Source organism: Lingula anatina, chromosome 1, assembly GCF_051362555.1.
Source record: "Lingula anatina isolate TDL-2025a chromosome 1, LinAna3.0, whole genome shotgun sequence".
Lineage (NCBI taxonomy): Eukaryota > Metazoa > Brachiopoda > Lingulata > Lingulida > Lingulidae > Lingula > Lingula anatina.
Window position 1 is genome coordinate 53,039,660 of NC_141767.1, and position 20,989 is coordinate 53,060,648.

The 20,989-nt window shown below is 33.8% G+C and overlaps 2 protein-coding genes across 9 annotated transcripts; one reads left to right on the forward strand and one right to left on the reverse strand.

Annotated features, from left to right (window-relative positions):
• Positions 1–212: 212 nt before the first annotated feature.
• Positions 213–20,828, reverse strand: LOC106163858 (lipase maturation factor 2). Of its 6 annotated transcripts, none has more exons than XM_087002489.1 (17): positions 20,639–20,828; positions 20,048–20,098; positions 19,682–19,881; positions 19,232–19,260; positions 18,840–19,030; positions 18,639–18,664; positions 17,161–17,313; positions 16,394–16,546; positions 6,841–6,961; positions 6,197–6,343; positions 5,588–5,693; positions 5,320–5,413; positions 3,907–4,022; positions 3,362–3,486; positions 2,673–2,892; positions 2,293–2,404; positions 213–1,604 (listed from the first exon to the last, which is right to left on the reverse strand). In XM_087002489.1, exons 1-17 carry the CDS (start codon positions 20,730–20,732, stop codon positions 1,455–1,457), a joined length of 2,088 nt encoding a protein of 695 aa, XP_086858615.1. In that variant the 5' UTR covers positions 20,733–20,828; the 3' UTR covers positions 213–1,454. The 6 variants fall into 6 exon arrangements, with proteins under 6 accessions (XP_086858615.1, XP_086858614.1, XP_013397011.2 ...); XM_087002488.1 differs by lacking the exon at positions 3,907–4,022 and adding an exon at positions 4,739–4,854; XM_013541557.2 differs by lacking the exons at positions 3,907–4,022; positions 17,161–17,313 and adding an exon at positions 4,739–4,854.
• LOC106163857 (malignant fibrous histiocytoma-amplified sequence 1 homolog) lies at positions 7,553–16,318 on the forward strand. 3 transcript variants are annotated; one of them, XM_024076106.2, is made up of 3 exons: positions 7,553–7,807; positions 11,880–12,249; positions 12,993–16,318. In XM_024076106.2, exons 2-3 carry the CDS (start codon positions 11,895–11,897, stop codon positions 15,917–15,919), a joined length of 3,282 nt encoding a protein of 1,093 aa, XP_023931874.2. In that variant the 5' UTR covers positions 7,553–7,807; positions 11,880–11,894; the 3' UTR covers positions 15,920–16,318. The 3 variants fall into 3 exon arrangements, with proteins under 3 accessions (XP_023931874.2, XP_013397007.2, XP_013397006.2); XM_013541553.2 differs by lacking the exon at positions 7,553–7,807 and adding an exon at positions 8,874–9,125; XM_013541552.3 differs by lacking the exon at positions 7,553–7,807 and adding an exon at positions 11,008–11,351.
• Positions 20,829–20,989: the final 161 nt, after the last annotated feature.

The following is a 20,989-nucleotide window of genomic DNA, read 5'->3' on the forward strand; positions in this document are numbered from 1 at the left end:
AATTGCTACATCAGATCAAGATTTTGAAAAGCTTTGGTTTAGCTATAAACAAATGCAGAATTTGATTCAAAACCAGATTGAATCAGGCCATGATGGTTACCCTAATGTAAACCTAATAAAAATAATACTTTGGACTGGAGACAGGCTGGAGATAAATAACATACCATAACTGTTTTCTTTACTCTCTGATAAAATGAAACAAACTGCATGGATATGGGGCAAAATGTTTTATTGGGAACCCAGTCAAAAAAGCTGATACACACATATACGGATATCAAAGTACTAGTAAAACATAAAATTCAAGATCTTTGAAAAAAATGGATATGAAAGTGTTTTACATATGACCATTTTGATTATATAAATCACCAAATGTAACTTGGCTACTAAATGTACTAGTACATATTGGTGAAAACATCATTCTTGAAAATAGGCACTTAACAACAATTTATAACAACAATTTGTTTTCAGACGATATATGTAAATATATAATTTCCAATAACACCACACAACATTTTTGCACAAATAAAAGTGTACATGCACATTACTGTTCATTCAGCTTTAAGTCCGAACTGAAAAAGATAAATAATCTCTTAGATAAGGAACGTAATGGAGAGAAGCCAATAAGCAACAGGATATATATATCAAAATGGCACCAGCAACTTTGCTAATTTCTATCAATGAAATAGATTAAATTTAGAAAATTAATAATTTACCACTTTCTTTATGTTGAAACCCCCTACATTATCCCTTCAAGTTTCTAGAAGCAGAATATTATCAGATCATTTTCAGCAAGATTACACAATGTCTTGTGTATTGTTATTATAATTAAAATCCTTCTGAAACTGGATGGCAGCATCTACGTACACTGCTATTACCACTATCATTAAATCATTAAATTTTTAAAGTACACAAGACCAGTGAAGAGTTTCTTGGTACTTATAACAAAATGCATAAAAGATCTCATCAAATTGTACTTCATTTTAAATATTTCATACAGTACTACAATATCTAAATGAGAGAAAAACTTATACTCATGCATAACAAACTTAAATAAAGTTAATTTTCTTTCTTTTGAGCAAGTACAAATAAATTACTTGAATGTGACCAATAACATGATGCAACAGCCTTAATTGATTTCTAAACTTTTCATCAATATTTGTCCATTCCAATTTTATTTTATATATCAAAACTTGAAAATTTTGAAGCAGAATAGCATAATTCATCCTAGATTTGATACTGGCAAGGCTACTAGTGCAGTATATTCTCCAATGGGAGCATCAAATGACAGGTGAACACAGAGTTACTGCAGCTGTGTCTACATTACGTCTACATTACCAGCACCATTTTGTATACTTGCTAACAAAATCATTTGTAAGCAAAAAGTATGTATAAATTGTTTTTATTTAACTTTGGATGCCTTCAGAACTTCTACAAGGAGAAGTATTTTGACAATGTTATGGTGAAAATATTCCTAAAAAGGTAACAGCTACTGCTGCAGTAAATATTGAGACAACAAAGGTGAAACCTTCCATCTGGCCAATCATATTTCGAATATATTCCACAAATGTCCTGAACATGTTTGCTGGGGGTTTCTTCTCAGGTTTCTGAAACATAAATAAAGATCATATTGGAGATGGGAATATATTAACATTTGTAATAATGGTACTTGATCATCAATCCAACAAGGAACAAATTATCCACAACAAAAGGATTTTGAAATTACACTTTTATCAAGTGAGAGAAAACAAATTAAATTTACCAATAATATCATATATGATATATCGTATCAAAGTAATGCTATACAGGGTTTTCATGTCAAATGTAATTTTTTATCACATTGTAGCATTATTCTCTTACACACAAAAAGTTTTTGTTCCTGCATTAGAATTCAATGCCATTTCAATGCCATTTCAAAAATTAAAAAAAATTAACTTTTTTTTTCTAAGTGAATGACCCATCTTCCTGGCATTTCAGAAGGAAATATTAACATCTGGTACTTTCATTTGAAGTGCTCTTTCTTTTATGGGGACTGAATTAGGAAAGACGTACATCTAACTTTGCAGTATATTTAGATATAAAAAAGTAACACAGACATTTTCAAATGAACACAGAATACCATTAATCAACATTTCTCTCAACATAACTCAAAATAACTGCTTGCATTTACCTAATGAAATGCACCTTCTCACACAAGGTATGCAAAATTAGCCTTTCATTCAATTATTATGAATGATACTTGAATAAAGTTATTCAAACTATAAATGTATAAATAAATTGTTTTGATGAACTTACATATATAATGTTCTGCTGCCTCATATATTGCACCAATGAGTCCTCGTCACTAGACAAAATTGGGAGGTAGTCATTTTTCTTTTGTCTCCACCACCAGTTTTTAGTAGAATATCTAGGAAAAAATAAAATAATGTAAATATGTCAAGGCAACGCTGTCTTGATGTTTTCTTGGTTTTTGAAATATAACTGGCCTCTTCATTCTATCCATTTTTGAATAGCATTGAGACTTAATCATATTTCATCTAAGTGGAAATTATTTGCAAAATTAGTTTTAGAGGTGACAAAATAACAATCATTCAACATTGAGTAATACAAATAAAACCTTTGTCTTTGGCCACTTTTGCATATCTATAAAAATCCCATAATCCGGTTACTGTTACCTTTTTTTCTTTTTGTCCCAGCTGGTGTAGTGATAATGGAATAAATTAGCTCTGATATACTTAGGTGGGTGATCAGGGAAAGGATTGTACTGGATTAGTTCCAGCACTTCTGGCTGACCAGTTAGGAGTCTGTATGCCAGGTTCACCAGCCATGGGTTCTGCTGGTAGGTTCCTAGAGCAGCAAACCACATTTGCCAGTCTAAACGTGGCTGGTGAGGAGCTGGAAACAAAAGATAACATAACAGACTAGTTAAGTATCCCAGGTTTATGAGACAGATTTGAAGTTGTTTGTGCTACTCTATCAATGACAAAGTCTTCATCAGACTTTTCTTAACATATATGCAAATATATAATTTCAAATAATACCAAACCACTTTTCACATAAGTAAAATAGTATGTATGCATACAGCTGCTTATTCAGTTTTAGTCAACTGAGGAAAAGTAACCCTAATAAACTCTTGCAGGGTAAGGAGCACAATAAAGAGATGGTAATTATCAAAATGGAAACCATAAGATTTGCCTTTTTTTCTGTCAAGCTATTTAGAAAATTAATCATTTACCATGATTACCTTTATGTTAAAACTACATACTTTATCCCTTCAAGTTTCGAGAAGCATAATACTCTCAGATCACACAATGTCTGAAAATATATGTGCACTAAATATTCTTTGTCAATATCTTTTACATACCAACTATTGGTAGTCTTCGTGAAACATTGCCAGGTTTGTAATAAAATTCATATTCTTTCCATCCATAATCCATGCTGTTACTGCCCTCTATTATAACTTCTGGGCGTCCACCCACTCCCGTCATCCTAAAAAGAATTTATTAATAATATATAATTCAGATATAAAGGACTAAATATTTGTAATTCATATGAAAACCTTTAAAAATGTTTCTATTGAAAAGGTATAGCTGGGAGTGAAATTTACCAATATGTGAATGAGCACATGCAAATGTCCAGTGCAAAAATAACAAGACAAACAAATTTTTCTGTAATATCCCCATGGCATATTAAGTTGTCATTGATAAGACAATGGGAAAAGCAAACTTAACATGAAAGTGGTTGGATCTCAAAAGTTGCAACACAATACAGCTTTAACAAAGAATTTTAAGTGAATGATCTGTACATTTATTTCAAGCACACACAATTTTCATTAAGTAAACATATATTTCATACAAAATTTAATAAAAGAGCATGCAAATCAAAACTATATGGCCATTAAGGGCTTACGTTCTAAACAAGCCATATGCATTGGAAATCTCATAGGGTCTCACATGCCCATGCCATTGATGAATTGAAGGCCAAAGTTGTTGTTTAGTTTCCCATTCTATATCAGTATGAGGGACCTAAGGAGAGAACACAGGGAAAAAGCACAATATAGGTGCACAGCAGTCCGACAGAGTCTGGCCTTTAGTAACAAAAACATAAGCCATAACCTTCAATGGCCAATGTGTGTCTGCTTCATGGAAGTTTCTCAGGAAAAGACTTATTTTGTTAATGAAACTATGATTCCATAAATATACCATTCCTTTTTCAAGAAACTTCCAAGATATAAACCTCAAACCATTCATGACAAACACTATTATCCCAGAATAATTGTAATTTAAGAAAGTGAATGTCATTCATTTCTTGTTTACAAACTACCTACAACCCATTTATGTCTAAAAACTAAAGAAATTAGCAAATTTACTGCTACAAACAACATGTCACTAAGATTTTATCATCATTTTGATGTAGGAACAACCCCCAAACCACCCAAGGCAGCAATCACTCAAGAAATAAGAACTATACCAAAAGAAGAGTGATTAAAAATCATTGATAACACACCTGTAGAATTCAAGTGTGTCTTCAGCTGAGTGAAGCACATTTGGAGCACATTCTATAAATGTGGAAAAAATCTTCAGTAGATCTAGTGACATGTTGTTTGTAGAAGCAGGTTTGCTTACTTCTCTAGCTTTCAGAAATTTATGGGTTGTATAAAGTTTGTGAACAGAAAATAAATGGCATTCAGGATCTTGGGTTACATTTATTCTGGGACATCCTGTATTTGCTCATCTGGTACCTTCTGAATAGGCCATATGAACTTGACAGCCTGTAGACCATGGCTTTTGAGTGTATGGCCTTAATACCAGGAGGGATCTTCCCTCTGGTTTCTTTCTCAATCACTGTATGTGGAACCTAATAACAGAGTGTTGTTTTTTCTTGTTCAAACTATAAGAAACTTGCTATACTAGGTGGAAATAGATTCATTTCAGGGTGCTTTGATTAAAAGTGGCATTACTGTAGTTTTAATTTAACAAAGGGTCAATGTAGATATATCAAAAGTCTCATGTGCAAGTATGATTATGCTAACCACAGTATTAAAATGTGAATAAATTAAATTCATCTTATACTATTTTGCATGTATATTATTTACAATATATACGTATACAAGTAGTATTTACTGTTTACATTTTGCAGAGTACATACTGTAAAAAATAAAGTGTTCCAATGACAGAAAGTGTGAAAATATGAATGGTTTGTTCTAAAAGTTGAATTTCTTTTTTTTTTATTGTCTGTAAATTACTATTTGAAGGTAGACATATTTAGCATTTTCTACTGAAAAAACTAAATCAGATATTGATGTGCAATATCATAACCTACCAGGCTTACAGCAAACATCCCAACTGCTGCTATACCAAATACTACACAGCCAACCAAGGACACTATCTTCTTCAATCCTGGTCTTTTTAACGAACTAAAAATATATAAATTCTATACATAAATTCTGAGATCAAGATATCCCGATTTTGAATTTCTATTTATTTCTGAACTAAATTCTTAAACTGCAATGAAGGCTCCCAAAAGAAACTTATTCTTCTGGACTGAATTATATTGCAAGTAAAATGTTTTGAATTTAATTCTCACCCACCTTAGAACAGCCTTCAGTGTCTCAAAACCAAGAGACATAATACCAACAGCAATAGACAGAGGTACAGACTTCTTCAGAAATTCATTTAAATCCGATAAAGTAAATTCTGCAATGTTCAAAAAGATATGTTTTGATGTTCACAAATTTGTTGTTGATGAGAAATAAACTATTAATGAATCCTAGAGACATCCTTGTTTTCATGATAAAATCTTTTATCAAACACTTTTAGACAAGGAAATGATACAGAAAAAGCCACATAAATATTAGGAATATCTTTTACTTAGGCAATAGCTTTTATATTTTCTTCAAAAAATAATATGATGAAGGCATGCCCTGTGTTTTAATACAAATGATTAAACATGGAAACAGAGAATGCTTTTATTCCATGATGAAATTTCATGTTTTTTTTTTAGGTTTAAAAACCTTCCCCAACTTTCCAGACTATCTTCTCCATCTATAAAGTAAGGAAATATTCTTCTATAATGCATATATGTATACCATCTCTGCATAATTATGCAGCTCTTTAAACATGAAAAATAATAGTCTCCAATGATTAAGAAAGATGCATATTGATCAAATATCTGCTCAAATACTTGCTCTCACCCTTACCTATCTTTGAGTCAACAGTCCAATCTGGACGTATCTTCAAGTTAAACAAGGTAATGGAGTAGTACAAAAGCGCAGAAAGTGAACCAGCAGCTGTGACTATTTTTGCCACTTTCCAAACAAGGCCAACCAGTGGAATTTTTATTGGTACTGAAAAAGCAATATTCTGTTGCTGCAAATAGATACATGTGATACATTTTCATTCACTTTCAAATTGAGAAACCAACTGCTTCTTTCATGATTGAATAGTATGACCCCCAAAAGCTTCTTTCATGGGTGTTCCTTTCTAAAAATGTTTCTAGACTTACTATAGTCTTTTATGCCAGTTTTGAAAAAAATGTCTTATTATGAAGTGAGTTTTGATTCCTGTTGAGGAAAATAAAAGAAATGTAAATAGACAGCAAGTATAGCTTTTCCAGATTCTATAAGCTTTTTTTTTTTCAAATTACACTCTTAAATGTAAAATGTCAGATTGTTTTCATAATCAGCTGAGCAGCTTCCACAAATGGTTTGAACACTCGCTCGATGTTCAGACTAATTTTTTTATACCAGAATTGAAAAAAATTTTTTTTTTAATTTAAACATTTTTAGTAAGGCCCAGGTGTGTAAGAGAAATCACAGAGAAATCTGTAGAGCACGTTACTGACCATATTTAGGTTTTCTGCCAGTCAGGTACTGGTCATCTAACAGGCTCATACACAGAACAATGGTCAGCATGTTAAAGAAGTTGTAGTTTCCAGTGATGATAATAAGTATTTGGAAGAAAACCTGAAATACAAAATTTAAGGTTGGCAGATTCAATTCAGTCGAGAAGTAAAATCAAACCCTTCTTTTCAGTAGTCTATATCCTTTAAATTCACTAATTCATCAAAAATGACAAATTATTAAGTTCAAGCATTACTAAAATACTTTTAAATGAAACAAATAAGTATACAGAAACTAAGATCTTAGACAGAAAGAAGGCTATGATAAATAAAGATTGCAGAATTTATCGCTTTTTAATATATATTTTACATGACAATTTATAAATATGTATCGGTGCATATAATCAACTTTTTGAAAGTTTTCTATCGTTTTACAGGAGACAACTTTCATACTCTTAAAAATGAAAAGATCAAAAGCAAACTTTACATTATTTTTTCTTTAGGCAATTTTACGACACAAGCACATTTTTATGAAATACTTTGACACACACAAGAAAAACTGCATTTAAGAAAAAAACTATTCATTAATCACACGTCAACCCTTGCTGACTTTACCAACATGTGACTAAACACACATTTGCATAACAGTAAAAATCAATAAATCAATGTCTTTACAATTCAACTGTCCTACTTTCCTTTGAAAAGAAAATCCATAAACAGTGCATTTTTGTACTGGCTAGCTACACTGTAAGGCCAAAAATTGTTAGAACATTTAAAGAATAGTTCAGTGGTATCTAAATGTGACATAAATTTTAGGTAAATAGTAACCACGGTAATTGGAGACAACTTCCAACTGTTAAGCACAATGGATGGAATTTCAAAATGAGGACACAGCATTAGAGTGCTGTTTGGTTCAGTTGAAAGTTCACAATCTCCCACAGTTTGGATCTGCAACAGTCAACTCATAGAGGTGAGTCTTTATAGGTGACAAACTGCTCATAGCAGGGCAATTGCTTAAATGCTTACAAGTTATTTTAAAGCTAAGGACCTGCTGAACAACCTTTGAAAGGCATACATAGCTTGCAGGGCAATCTATATTTAATCCAGTCTTCTGATAATCGAAGTGTGGAGTGCAAATAATACATATCGTTCTGATTAGATATCAAATTTAATTCAAAGAAAAATAATTGAAAGAAAAAGAAAAGCTGAAAAACGACAACACAGTGGCAATAATATGACATACAGAAAATTGTGTAACATGGGCATATAGTGTCATATAACATCAAAGAAATTATTTAGAAAGAAATCATATCACCCTATCTCAAATAAAAAGAAAATAAACACACATTTAAAAACAAAAGGTTTCAAATACATGAAGCTAGATAGCATATTTCTAAACTGTTGCTATGTTTTGATTATAGTCTACCAAGCTTCTGAAGACAACAATGGACTGAAAGATGTAACCCCAAACCTTATGCATAACGTAAAACTCTTACACTGTTTGTCAGCTTTACAAAAGCTGGTCACTAAATCAACACTATGCTGCATGTCAAAAGGATAATGGGTGGGTTTAACAATACAATTCAAGCACTTTTTCAATACTTTAAATTTAGAGTACCAGCAGGTGTTTATTAAGTTTAAACTCTTGATATGACATAATGGATGGTACTTGGACAGAGACTTAAAAACCTCCATAGCAACCAGCAGTCTGGAGGCAGACAAGGTCTTTGCAACTTTTTTTCTTTAAGAAATAAGATCTGTTCATAAACATTAAATTGAAATTTACATACAAGATCATCATCATGAGTGTTATTTCTGTAAATATCAATTGACGCATTTGGTATTTGGGCAATATTACATCAATTATTCCAGGCTACAAAGCACTGATCTGTAGGTTAACATGCAAACATTCTAAACCCATAAATGGCTGTTTACACCAGGCAAATAAGTGAAGAATGCATACTATTCAAAGTAATTTTCCACTAGCATTGTTCGTGAATAAATATTGGAAGCACTGAGAAGCAAAAAGAAAATCAAACTGGCCTTATTTAGGACTCAAAAGAAAATCAGCTGGCATAAAGAACAGCCAATGAGGCTGAAAATCTATAAAGAGTAGGTCAACTTGTACAAACAGGTCCCTTATCTAAACAACCAAGAACTTTATAGCATGGCACAGATGGCATGTTCATACAGTGCTTGTCTTAGGAATAGACCGTGCAGGACTACAAGAGCAATTTCTTTAGGACTGGTGATTTACTTCATAATGTTATTGCAGTTTTAGTTTGAAGGTAAGTTTTTTATATATGGCATGACTTAAAATTTTTATTCAAAAATGCCAATCTCTTCAGTCCAAGAAGTGAAAAGAGAGGTGCAACCTTGGATGGAATGTGTGCTGAAAATCTTGCCTAGGAAATGTAGAAAAGCTATATTGACCTCATTTCTTTTCATTTTGAAGCATTATTAAATAATGGACTAACAATGGAAGCATATATTTCACTTACAATTCAAAATGGTATTGAGAGAATGTTGTTTTGGGATTAATGAGCTTTGCAACAGGTACCTGACTACATACATCATGTAACACTAAACTTCATGTAACACTATTTTCTGAGTATTCTTAAGTAATACCCCTTTAGATTTTCACACATGTTGAACAAAATAAATATGACCAAATAATACACAAGACAAAATGGCAGACAGTCTATAAATATATACACAAATGTATAATTATTAAAGTTGTGCAGTGATACAACAATTTTAAGAGTGCATTCAGAACAGATGATCCACCGACTTTTTGATCCGCAGATTAAGTATGGCTGACCCATCATAAAAGGAAGACACTTAATCCGCGATGGTCTCACTGCCTCCATACGCGTCATTAAACAGATTAAGTCTCGGCTCTAAGGTTTAACTGCAAGGTCTCTGCGGGGATGGCATGTGTGGAGGCCAGGAGACCATCAATGGATTATGAGCGGCTACCTTTTATGTGGGGTTGGCCATATTTAGTACGCTAATCAATAATTCCGCAGATCATCTGTTCTGAATACACTCTAAGTATATTTGTACAAGGACTCATGACAAAATATTAAACATAAACACAGCATACATACATACATACATAGCAGTTTGACCTATAATGTCATAAAAGTTTGGTAAAAAAACATCCATAACACCTTGCTAATAAGAAAAAAGTGAAGCTTTGTTTGACAAGATTTGGTATGCAAATGGTGAAATACTCATAGGGAATAAATATTAACGACCATTATCAGGGTAGACATCATTTAAATGGCCAAATGCATGATTAACCAATATTTGTATGAAGGTCGATACTCAGATATGGAAGTGCCCAAAATTAAAAGGAAAACAGATAGAAAAAAATACGTATCCATGGATAAATGTGATTAATGTCCCATCACACTCCCTAATCTGCCATTATTTCTGACCTATGAAATCTCTCTGATGATCTAAAAATCCATGACAATACTATAAATTCCAATATAACATACATAGTTGCCAGTCATGGCAACAGGTTTCTTTAACATGAAATTGCAGTGCTTTGAATGACTGAAAATTGTGAATTTGTCATGCTGCTTTAAGAGAACAACATTTTGTGCCAATAAATCCCTGCCATTGCCCATCAAGTCCAATATCAACATTGCCAATTTACCTCAATGTGTTAAATCAATTTTGAACATTGCACAGGGTATCTGTTGCCATGTCTCACTTAGAAGTTTGATATTTTTGTTACCACTTATCCATATGAAAAGTTAGTTACAACACAAGTTTACTTAATGTAATACCCATTAACAGCAAAACATGCTTTATTTTCAAAAATAAATAACAGATGAAAGATTTTATATATTCTTTGCCCGCTGAAAAAGGGGAGAACAATATCAAAGCAGTGAATAACAGGGAAATAATATGTCAAGCTAAATTTTCAAATAAGTTGAGACTACAAAAACCTGTCTATAAAGAAATATAATTTGACTAGATAATTCTGTAAAGAATGGTTTGAATATCTGATGATTGATATATGTAACTCCAAAATAATAAAAAAGTATATCATCTTGACTGGACTAATTGAATAAAATAATTCAAGTAGGAATTGACATAACCTATGCAACCCCAACTAAATAGACTCTTCCAAATATGAAGTTCTGCTCTGGATTCATTGTATTTCAATGGCAACTGTTCAATTCTCTGAACATAATCCCCAACAGAGAACCTTTGTGGCTTGTTTATGTCAGACTCATTCAGTGCACTTGTCAACAGCGAACTGTGGACCAGATTTGAATGAATACAATTCAAAGCCAATCATGCACAATAACTTTACTGGTTTCACAATAAGTTCAAAGTGCAGACTTAGAACAAGTAATTTACTGGAAGACGCCATAACTACAATGTTCAACTGAAGATTTTCAAACATTTTGTACGAGATTGTAATCCTTTTTTTTTGTTGGTCACAACTGAAAACCAGCAAAATGAGTAGTGAAGAGGCAGAGGCGTATATTCAGGTAATATATTTAATAAAACAAGGTATAGAGATCTCGAGAAAAGTGTAATCTTTGGAGACAAAACAATATGTATATCTACCCCCTGGTCTTAACTTTTGTTTGCTTATGAAAAACCAAAGGCATGGACAGGGGTGCACAAATACATTCTCCACGACTTTGACAACCAGACAATTATGCTGCAATTTATTTAACTAATATGAGAAATAACATTAATCAGGAGAAAAATGCAATCTTATCATTTGATGCATTCTACTAAACTTCTAACTGCATTCAATACAAACGAACAGCCATCAGAGAAATAATTTTCAAAACAATGTCAAACAGGGTTTCAGTGCTTGGAGGGATACAGGCTTTCCAATCCATAAATCATTTTCGAAATTTGAAACTTGTTATGGCTAACATTTAATTTTAACAGTATAAGTTATATCTTTCATCATGACAAATTCCCAACTCTTTACATCTCAATCTTAACAAAGGCCAATGTTTTTTTTTCTCTTTTTAACACATCTTGTTCCTATCTCATTTCAGCAAATCCTGAAAGTGATGGAGGCCAGGGCTGAAAGAACTGATCGCCTGGCAGAACGGAATGTCCGCAGCCCACTAGCCCCAGTACGTCAGCGAAGCCCTACAGGCAAAGAGAGGAAAAACAGCCCCTCAATGAAAGGCAGAAATCGGCCCCTATCCCCTGTCAAACCTGGATCAGGAAGCACATTACGAGGTAGCAGTGGGTCGAGATCTAGATCACCCACTAAGCTGGCAGCATCAAGTACAGCTGCAGAGGAACCCAAACCAATCAAGAGACTCACATTCAAGTCTCCACATCATGAGGACAAATATCTCCGAGTGGTGGACCTATCCAACCAAGGGCTGACCACTGTGCAGTCAGCCTACTTTAATGGTGTGTATAATTTTGTGTATAATTTCTTGGTTAAAAGACAATTTCATTTCTTTAACAAGAGATTTTAACAGTGCCTGTTCACTTAAAAGCAGAATTTGGTGAATAATTAATACAAAAACTGACTACAGGAACACATCTGTTTCAAAGTGAGCTATGTTTCCACTTCAGGTTTTTTTAATATATCAAAAAATATAACTATATACAATTATTATTTTGACATAATAACCTGATAAGAATTTTAACACTTGCATTTTTTAAATATCTGACAGTAAAGGACTCGGACATTGTGGATGGCGGTACTTAATATTTTATTTCAATTTTCATTTGTAGAATGATTTTATTTCATTTAATTTTGACTGGATTTGTGTGCAGTGTGGAGTTCTATTTGTGGTGCTTTATTGCAGAATCTTTATTTTACAATATTCAGAATCAGCTGAAACCCCATTTCCTTTGATCAGTCTAATTTTAATCAAAGTGACTGTGCACATCATGTTTAAAAATTATGGCTTCTTTCTCCAATACACTCAGTTCTGGTCAATATTTTTGTATAATTGCATTGGAGTGAATTAGACTGTGCTATTATGTAACTTTTAAGAATAGAGAAGGTCATGGTGATACCTATTTTGAAGGATAGTTGTTACAGCTCCATGACTGATGTAATGTCATTTTACTTTTATAAATCTCATGCATTAATTTTTCTTTTAAAATCCACCTTGTTAATGGAAACCTTTTTATTTTAATAGCCAAAGATGTAGGAGAGATGAACCTCTCAGGAAACTGCCTCAGAACCATTCCTTTGGACATACGCAAGCTAACCCACTTGATCAGCTTAAACATCAGCAGAAATGGCATCAAATGCTCACATCCCAATGATTATGGTGGACTTCCTGCAGAATTAGACTCCCTGAAATTTCTAGAAACCTTGATCATTGCTGAGTGTAACCTACAGTACATACCCCCAGCTGTGTGGCGATTAAAAAAGCTGAAAAAGCTAGATATCAGCAGGAACAAAATCCAAATCCTTGTCCCTGAGATAGGCCATCTGACAAAACTGGAATATCTAAACCTACAGCAAACTGGGATAACCACCTTGCCCCTTGAGATTGCCTACTGTCAAGAACTGCAACAAATCCTGCTGTATGGAAATGCCATGGAAAGTTTACCAGAGACCTTGAAAGAGCTACCCTATCTTTGTGTGCTGAAAATGAACCATCGCAGCTTTTGTAGTGTTGTTGATGACTATATGGAGAATCTCATAAGAAAAGGGCAAATTCAATCAGAACATGTCCCGCAGGTTTTGTTTGAAATGCCATGTCCACTGTCCCTAGACCTCGAGGCCTGCAAGATAAACAATCTTCCAGATGAATGCCCTAACAGTCTCATTGAGTTCAATATCTCAAAGAATTATTTCCATGATGTTCCCAAAGCTTTGTACAGGATAGAGAACCTTCAGTATCTTGACATGTCAAACAACATGATTTCTGACCTGCCTCAAGATATTGGCCAACTCAAGTCAGTAAAAGTTCTGAAAATCAACAGCAATGTCTTTGAGACAGTCCCACCATCCATAGGTGACCTGAAGCACCTAGAGGTACTAGAAATGGAGAGCAACCGTATTCGCTGTCTGCCATCAGAGATCAGCAATCTGACCACTTTGCATACACTGAAGCTTGCCAAGAACAACATCCAAGCCCTGCCAGATTCCATCTGTGAGCTGTACAGGCTAGAAACCCTTGATCTTACAGATAATGGGTTGACATCTCTCCCTTTAAATCTGTACAAGCTATCCAGATTAACCTCAGCCCACAGCTATCATCTGTTGTTCAAAACTGGGCTTTGGCTTAACAAGAATCCTCTCGTCACTCCCCCTGAGCATGTCTGGAAAACTACAGATATACAGAAAATCTATGTTTACCTCCAGCAGCTTAAAATTGCTCGCACTCAGCTCCTGCGCCTTAAACTTATCCTCATGGGGGAGTCGCAATCTGGCAAGACAAGCCTGGCCAATGCGATGATCAGTGGAAAGATCAATTTGACTGCAGGGAAGGAAGACAGTACAAGCATAGTTGAGCAGAGGTTCCTGACCACAGAAAATGGAGTCAACTTTATGGTGTATGATCTGGGTGGTGACCCAGTCTACATGTTCACACACCCCATGTTTCTGGATCCAAAGGCCTTGATGATGATTCTTTATGACCACAGCACCTACAACCCTGACTCCTTCCAGTCCACTATTGGTAAGTGGATTGACCTGATCAATGTCCGAACCCCAGGAGCAGTGGTCAAGATAGTGGGCACTCACACTGATCTGTGTGAAGATGAAAAAGTCAGCCAGGCAAAACTGCAACTCATACAGGAACAAGTTAAGAAGCACCAGGAAGAACATGAAGAGTCCTTGAACAAAGAGCTGGAGTCCATTACTGACCAGATTGAGAAACAAAAGACCATTGAGACCGACATCAATTTTGAGACTCCTGCGGCAGAATTTTTGGAAGAACAGCAAAAGAAAATAGAAGGACTGCTTCAGAATACAGTCAAAATGATGCCAATAAGTATTGTGAGCTCAACTGAAGGCACCAAGGGAGTTGCAGATGTCATGGCAGAAATGGAACGTCTAGCAGTGAATGAAAACCTCTTCCCTCATGCTCATGATATCGTGGATCCAGAGTGGGACGACTTCAAATCTGCTTTACGTCTTCACAAAACACTTTTCCTAACATGGGATATGGCAGTTGAAATTGGGAAGAGTTTCAAATTTGATGAAGAGGAGGTCCTTCACTGCTTGCTCTACCTTCGAGACACTGGAGATGTTGTTTGGTTTAGAGGAAGCTCACAGCTACATGATGTCATCTTCCACAGACCCAAATACTTTGTACAAGTACTGAGAGGCATCTTCAAGCACAACATGGAAGCATTCCTCAACTATGAGAAGAACAAAGTGTTTAGTAGCAAGGGGAAATATGAACCTGACATTTTTGAGGAGCATCGAAAAATGTTCCTTCAGCACGGTCAGGTTTCTAGACAAATGATGCAGTGCCTGTGGTTCTACCTAAAGCTGGGTTATGATGAGTTTTATGCCCTAATGGACTTCATTCCAAGACTGGACATACTCTATGCCATCCCTCAGCCTGACCTGCCCTTGGCCAAACACCACTTCCAACCATTTGCAGCCATTCCTTGGTATAATAAAGATGCAGAGGATATCTCGACTGTCAAGGGTTACTGGACACCAAAACTTCTACTTGACATAAAGGAGTTGAAGGTGGATTACACATTCCCACTTTATTATCCAGTTGGATTATTTGAGAGACTATCTGTTCGCATTCAAGACATCATCACTGAGAGAATAGACTGGAAAAGTCTGACTTATGCAACCACAGAAGATGAACAACTACTTCTCAGACAGCATGTGTGTAAGAAATCTGGAAACCACACCCTGACCATAGCTGTGAGAGGGAAAAAAGTGGAAGCCATGCTGCCCATTCTGATCAAGCTACACAATGCCTTTGTTGAGTTTGCCTCTCAGTGGCCAGGGCTTGTGTGGTACATCTCCAAGTCTTATGCTGACAGTGGAAAGAAGGCAACTTTGGACTACTTTCCAAAGGAGGTGTTTGATACACCTGCTCCTCAAAACATGTCTAGACGGAAGAGCATTGTTTACTTGTACTAAATGGATTTTAGGAAAAGTAGTTGGACTAGCTAGGCTGGTAATAACTTGTACTTTGACTAACTGTGATATTGTGCATTTCAGGCAAAATGTACTTGAATCAAGAAACTAAGAGAAAATCACAAAAGACAATATTTTATAATTTTGTAATGTATATAAATAAATGTGTACATTTTGTTGTCTAGATATTTAACAAAAAGCACTCTAATTTTACTTGCATCTTTTATTTTTAATATCTTATATGATCATATATTCATAAATATCATGACCAATTCAGTCAGGTCCTGTGAAAGATCACATTAATATTCAAATGTGCCAAAATCTGATCGTAAATTGCATATAGAATGTATTTATGTATACATGTATAAACTCAGCTGTGGAATAAAGAAAGGTTCCATCTTTCCAATTTTAAAATCAATGACTTCAGTTTAGGCTTGTATATATTAAGCAAATATGGAGTATCATTAGCTCACCTACCTCACACCAAAAGGCAAATATTCTCAGTCCTCTAACAGGGAAAAAGAAGAACCATGGCACAGGAATGAGAATTACGAAGACCACAGATACACATAACTTATTCCACCACTCTGGCAACTGGTGGAAATACCACGCTAATGGAGTGGGAATACACTATAAAGTCAAAGTTATTTTTTATACCATGTGTAGACCTTCATCATGCAATATTATAAATCTAAAGCAGCCATGAGGTTATGAATGACAAAAAACCCACTTAAAATTGTTTTCCTACATAAGCCACTCTTTGTTGAAGGGGAATCTCTGCAAGCACCCAAGCAGGTTCATCAATTAGATTTTTTAAACATTGGACAATACTTTGAAATAAGCAGTGAACCTGAAAAGAAAACCCTGAAAAATTTGCACTGCAAACAGAAAAACAAGGCCATGAATATCAAACGATCAAAGCAGCACATGAACATTAATCAATTAGCAAATGAATTTTTCATACTGTTAAACACATGTATGAAAAGTCCTGCAGTTTTCTGGGAATAAAACATTAAAACGTTCAGAGAAGAACCAGAATCTACATAAATCCTTCAAACTGCAATTTGGTTCATTTGTCAAAATTTGTATGATATAATTTTTGTTCAAAACACTGTGATCTCAAAGAGACACACAAGCACAATAATCAACCATAGTTTCTTAAAGTGATACTTTGATTTTTTTGTTTTTTCAAAACTAAATCTGGTTCCTCCCTGTTCAGTTTTAGCCTATTTTATGCCCCATACCTGATTATAAAAAGCAAATATACGCAGGCCTCTGATTGGTAAAAAGAAAAGCCAGGGTACAGGAATCTCAATGATGTAAGTCATAGCCACTGACAGTTTCTGGAACCATTCAGGTAGTTGGTGGAAATACCAAGCCATGGGGGTTGGCAGACACTGAAATGGTTAGATTTGGCTAGTAACTACAAATTTAAGGCAAAAAGCACTTCAACATTTAGTGACAAGTACACAAAATCGGCTGTTAATTTTTGTGAATTTTTTTATTTATAAATGCATTGTTATTTGTAGCTAATTTGAAAAATCAAAAACCTTGTGGTGTGAAATATCTGATTTTGTTATAAGACAATTTGTTTGTACCCTCACACAGTCATTACTCATATTGGACATCAAGTTTTTATGTCAGTATGTTTCAGTATTAGCACAAGGCCTTCTTCAGATGAAATTGGGTTGGGTTGCCACCAATGTTACATGGCAGCCTGCAAGGATGTCCCCCAGGGCCCAATTCCACAGGTATGGTAGTTGGTATCGCAGGCTGCCATGTTTGTTGATGGTGGGTTGTTCAATCTGCTCATAAATTGTCTCTATCATACCTTTTCTGAACCAATCTTCCTCTTTGTCAAGGGTCAAGACAAATTGGTTTCAAATGTACAGGGTGAATACTGCACATTCATATGGTTGTGCCACCTGAGCTAGGGTCCCTATACATTCTGGTACATTCTGTTTCTTATAGACTGTTTTGTTTCCCCACAATTAAGTCTTTTCATTCACTGTCCTTACACCTTACACCATATACAACATTAGACATTTTTTTCTTAAAGCATGCCATTCCGTCTTTCATAGATTGTCACCATGTGATATCGGTGACAAATCATTCTCAGTTGACCCGAAGGTCTTGTGATAAGGCTGAAACATACTGATCTCAGTTTCAAAACATTAGATCTACGAGTCAATTACAATTCCTCTTTATCTTAATTAAAAACAACTGTATTAATCACAACTTTCATTTAAAATCACCTCTAACATTTCTGATATTTTTTTCATGAAATGAAATTTGTGGGGTACTGAAATCATTATTCATTATTTCTAATAAAATTGAGGATCAGTATGCAACTTGGTATGAAACTGCAAAATTAAACAATATATGTAAATATGTGCTTGTTTTCAATTGTGTGTGTGACAATAATGACAACATTTAAAACAGTTTCAACCTTATTTACTTTATCAAATATACCATTTAAAACTTTTAATACAAACATATACCTAAGTGGGGTTTTTTTAAATTACAATACCAAATACTGCAAAACAACTAAAGTTAAATACAAAACTTATTTTAAAAATCAAAGTAGACTATTGTCTTTTATATTATATTAAATTATATTATATTATATTATATTATATTATATTATATTATATTATATTATATTATATTATATTATATTATATTATAAATCCAATATTAATTTATTATTGAATACAATTACCTGACTTTCATAATGCCAATTCAAAGCTGAAAGTTAATAATAAAAATTGTAAATTAAGCAGAAAAGTTAACAAAAACTGGAAATAACTTATGTGAGCATTACACTAACAGATGTTTGACCTGAAAAAGTTGTAAATGCTGAATTTTTTGTTCAATAAAATAGACAGATTAGTCTACAATGAATACAAAATTTGCTCCATACCAGTTAGTCCCCACCATGTTGGGCATTCACTTGTCAGCTTGACCACTCCTGATGCAAACATCAATCTGAACAGTAACCACTTTAACAACCAAAATATGACATGGTCATGGGGGCTCAGAGTTTCATTTTTCCATGGGATTGCTGGAGCTAGCAGGATGGTAAGAAAGCCTGCCTCAAGCAACAAAATATCCCTAATAATAATAATAATAATAATATAATATGACTTATGACTATGATAATATTATATAATATGTGACTTATGACTAGAGAAATATCTGTCTGGTGACACATTTAAACAGGCTTTAAAATGTAGTTACTCACTCAAAGGAAGAAACAGCAAAAATTTAAATATCTAATTCAAAAAAATCCAATTTGATTATACTTATACATACCACTGAAACCAAAGGAAAGTCTGTCCAACCTGAAAAAATATCTCTGATTTATTTACGAAAGCATGTCAATTTATACTGTAGATTAAAATAAGTTTTACGTCATAACACTCAGAAGTATGCCACGGCACTTTTTATTGTACATTAAAATAAGTTTTTATCACAAATTTCTTTATAATATAAATAATGAATATGATGACATATTTCATATAGGCTTATATCTGATTACATGTTACACAGCATATAAATATGCTGTAAAAAGAATTTTGTCAAAACAAAATACATATAAAGCAAAACATGCTTTAATTTCCCACAATAAAGTATTTCTTGGTGCAGGTTGTCTGTAGGGATGATGCTTTATATAAACAGAATAATGAATGAATGGACAGTCCTCTTATACAAACAGCCTGATAATGAAACAATATGGAAAAACAATATTACAAACTAACTTACCTGAAAAAGCGAAAAATACAAAGCCCAGAGACAGGCAAATGATAACATTCCACGCATGTACCCTGATACAAACACAGAGAAGGATAGGCAAATGCCAAGAAGGGCAATAAAATCCATTGAGGACTGAATATCCAAACCAAGCTTTGGAAGGAGTCGTATTAATGTTGGCTGCTTTTGAAAATCATCAAATGAATTGGGTTCTGAAAAGAAATTATTTTAACTAAAGAATGCATAAAAATCAAAAAATGATTTTTAAAAAATCAATCTTTATCAAATATCTTTTCTTAAATTTTCTTTTCAACATTTAAATCTGTTTTAAAAAGGATCAATTAATAATTTTAACTTTATTCAAAAAAGTATACAAACCTTTCTGCAGTATATTTCGAACAGGCAAAATTCCATTATCCCCATATAAGCCTATGAAATGACAAAATAATATATATTTAAGTTCTCTTATATTTTGATTTTCTTTTTCTTTTATTAATTGTTTTTAACATTTCAATTTGTTACTTATAGAGAGATATACAATTTTTCTAAGGTAAATCAGCAAGTACATTTCACAGAAATTCATTCATTTCATAAACAGTATATGCACTGAGTGAGTAACATTAAATATCATTCATGTATAACTTTTTTAAAAAAAGTAACGTGACCTGTGACTATATTTGCAAATTTGGGGGAAGGGGTCATGTAACAATATCCATGAATGCATTTCCCTGAATTTGGTCTCAGAATTTCTATGGGTTAATCAATATAAGCTAACTGTTAAACTGACCACTATAATTACAACAGTAGTTCGTGTCATTACGCACGTACGCGACAAATTAATAAAATATTTAATGTCATGGTTCTCGAAGTAAAAGTGGCAAAATACTAGCAAGTGCATGTACTGCACAACGCAGACCCGCAGTGTCTAGACTTTAGAAAAAGTGGAATCGCACTAAATTTAATACTTACCGGGTATTTGCACGTAAAGCGACGAAAATGCAAACATATATATAACTGCCATTGATCGCAGGAAGAGATCTCTCGTCCTTCTTAATTCTGCCATTTTAACCAAATAAAATGTAAGATAACCGATGCACTGACCGATGCGTAACTCACAAAAACACTGACAATGTGGAGCCTAACAACACATCCGGCTAAATGACCTTGGTAGGCACTGGATAACCTAGTACCATGTTATTATACTCTCATTGCAGCTTCGTGGCTTATTCATCTTCATTAGAAACATACAGTGAATATTAAATGATGTTTTCAGTCTGTTAAATTTACAAAATATTTTTAAAATAAGTTATTTTTACACCT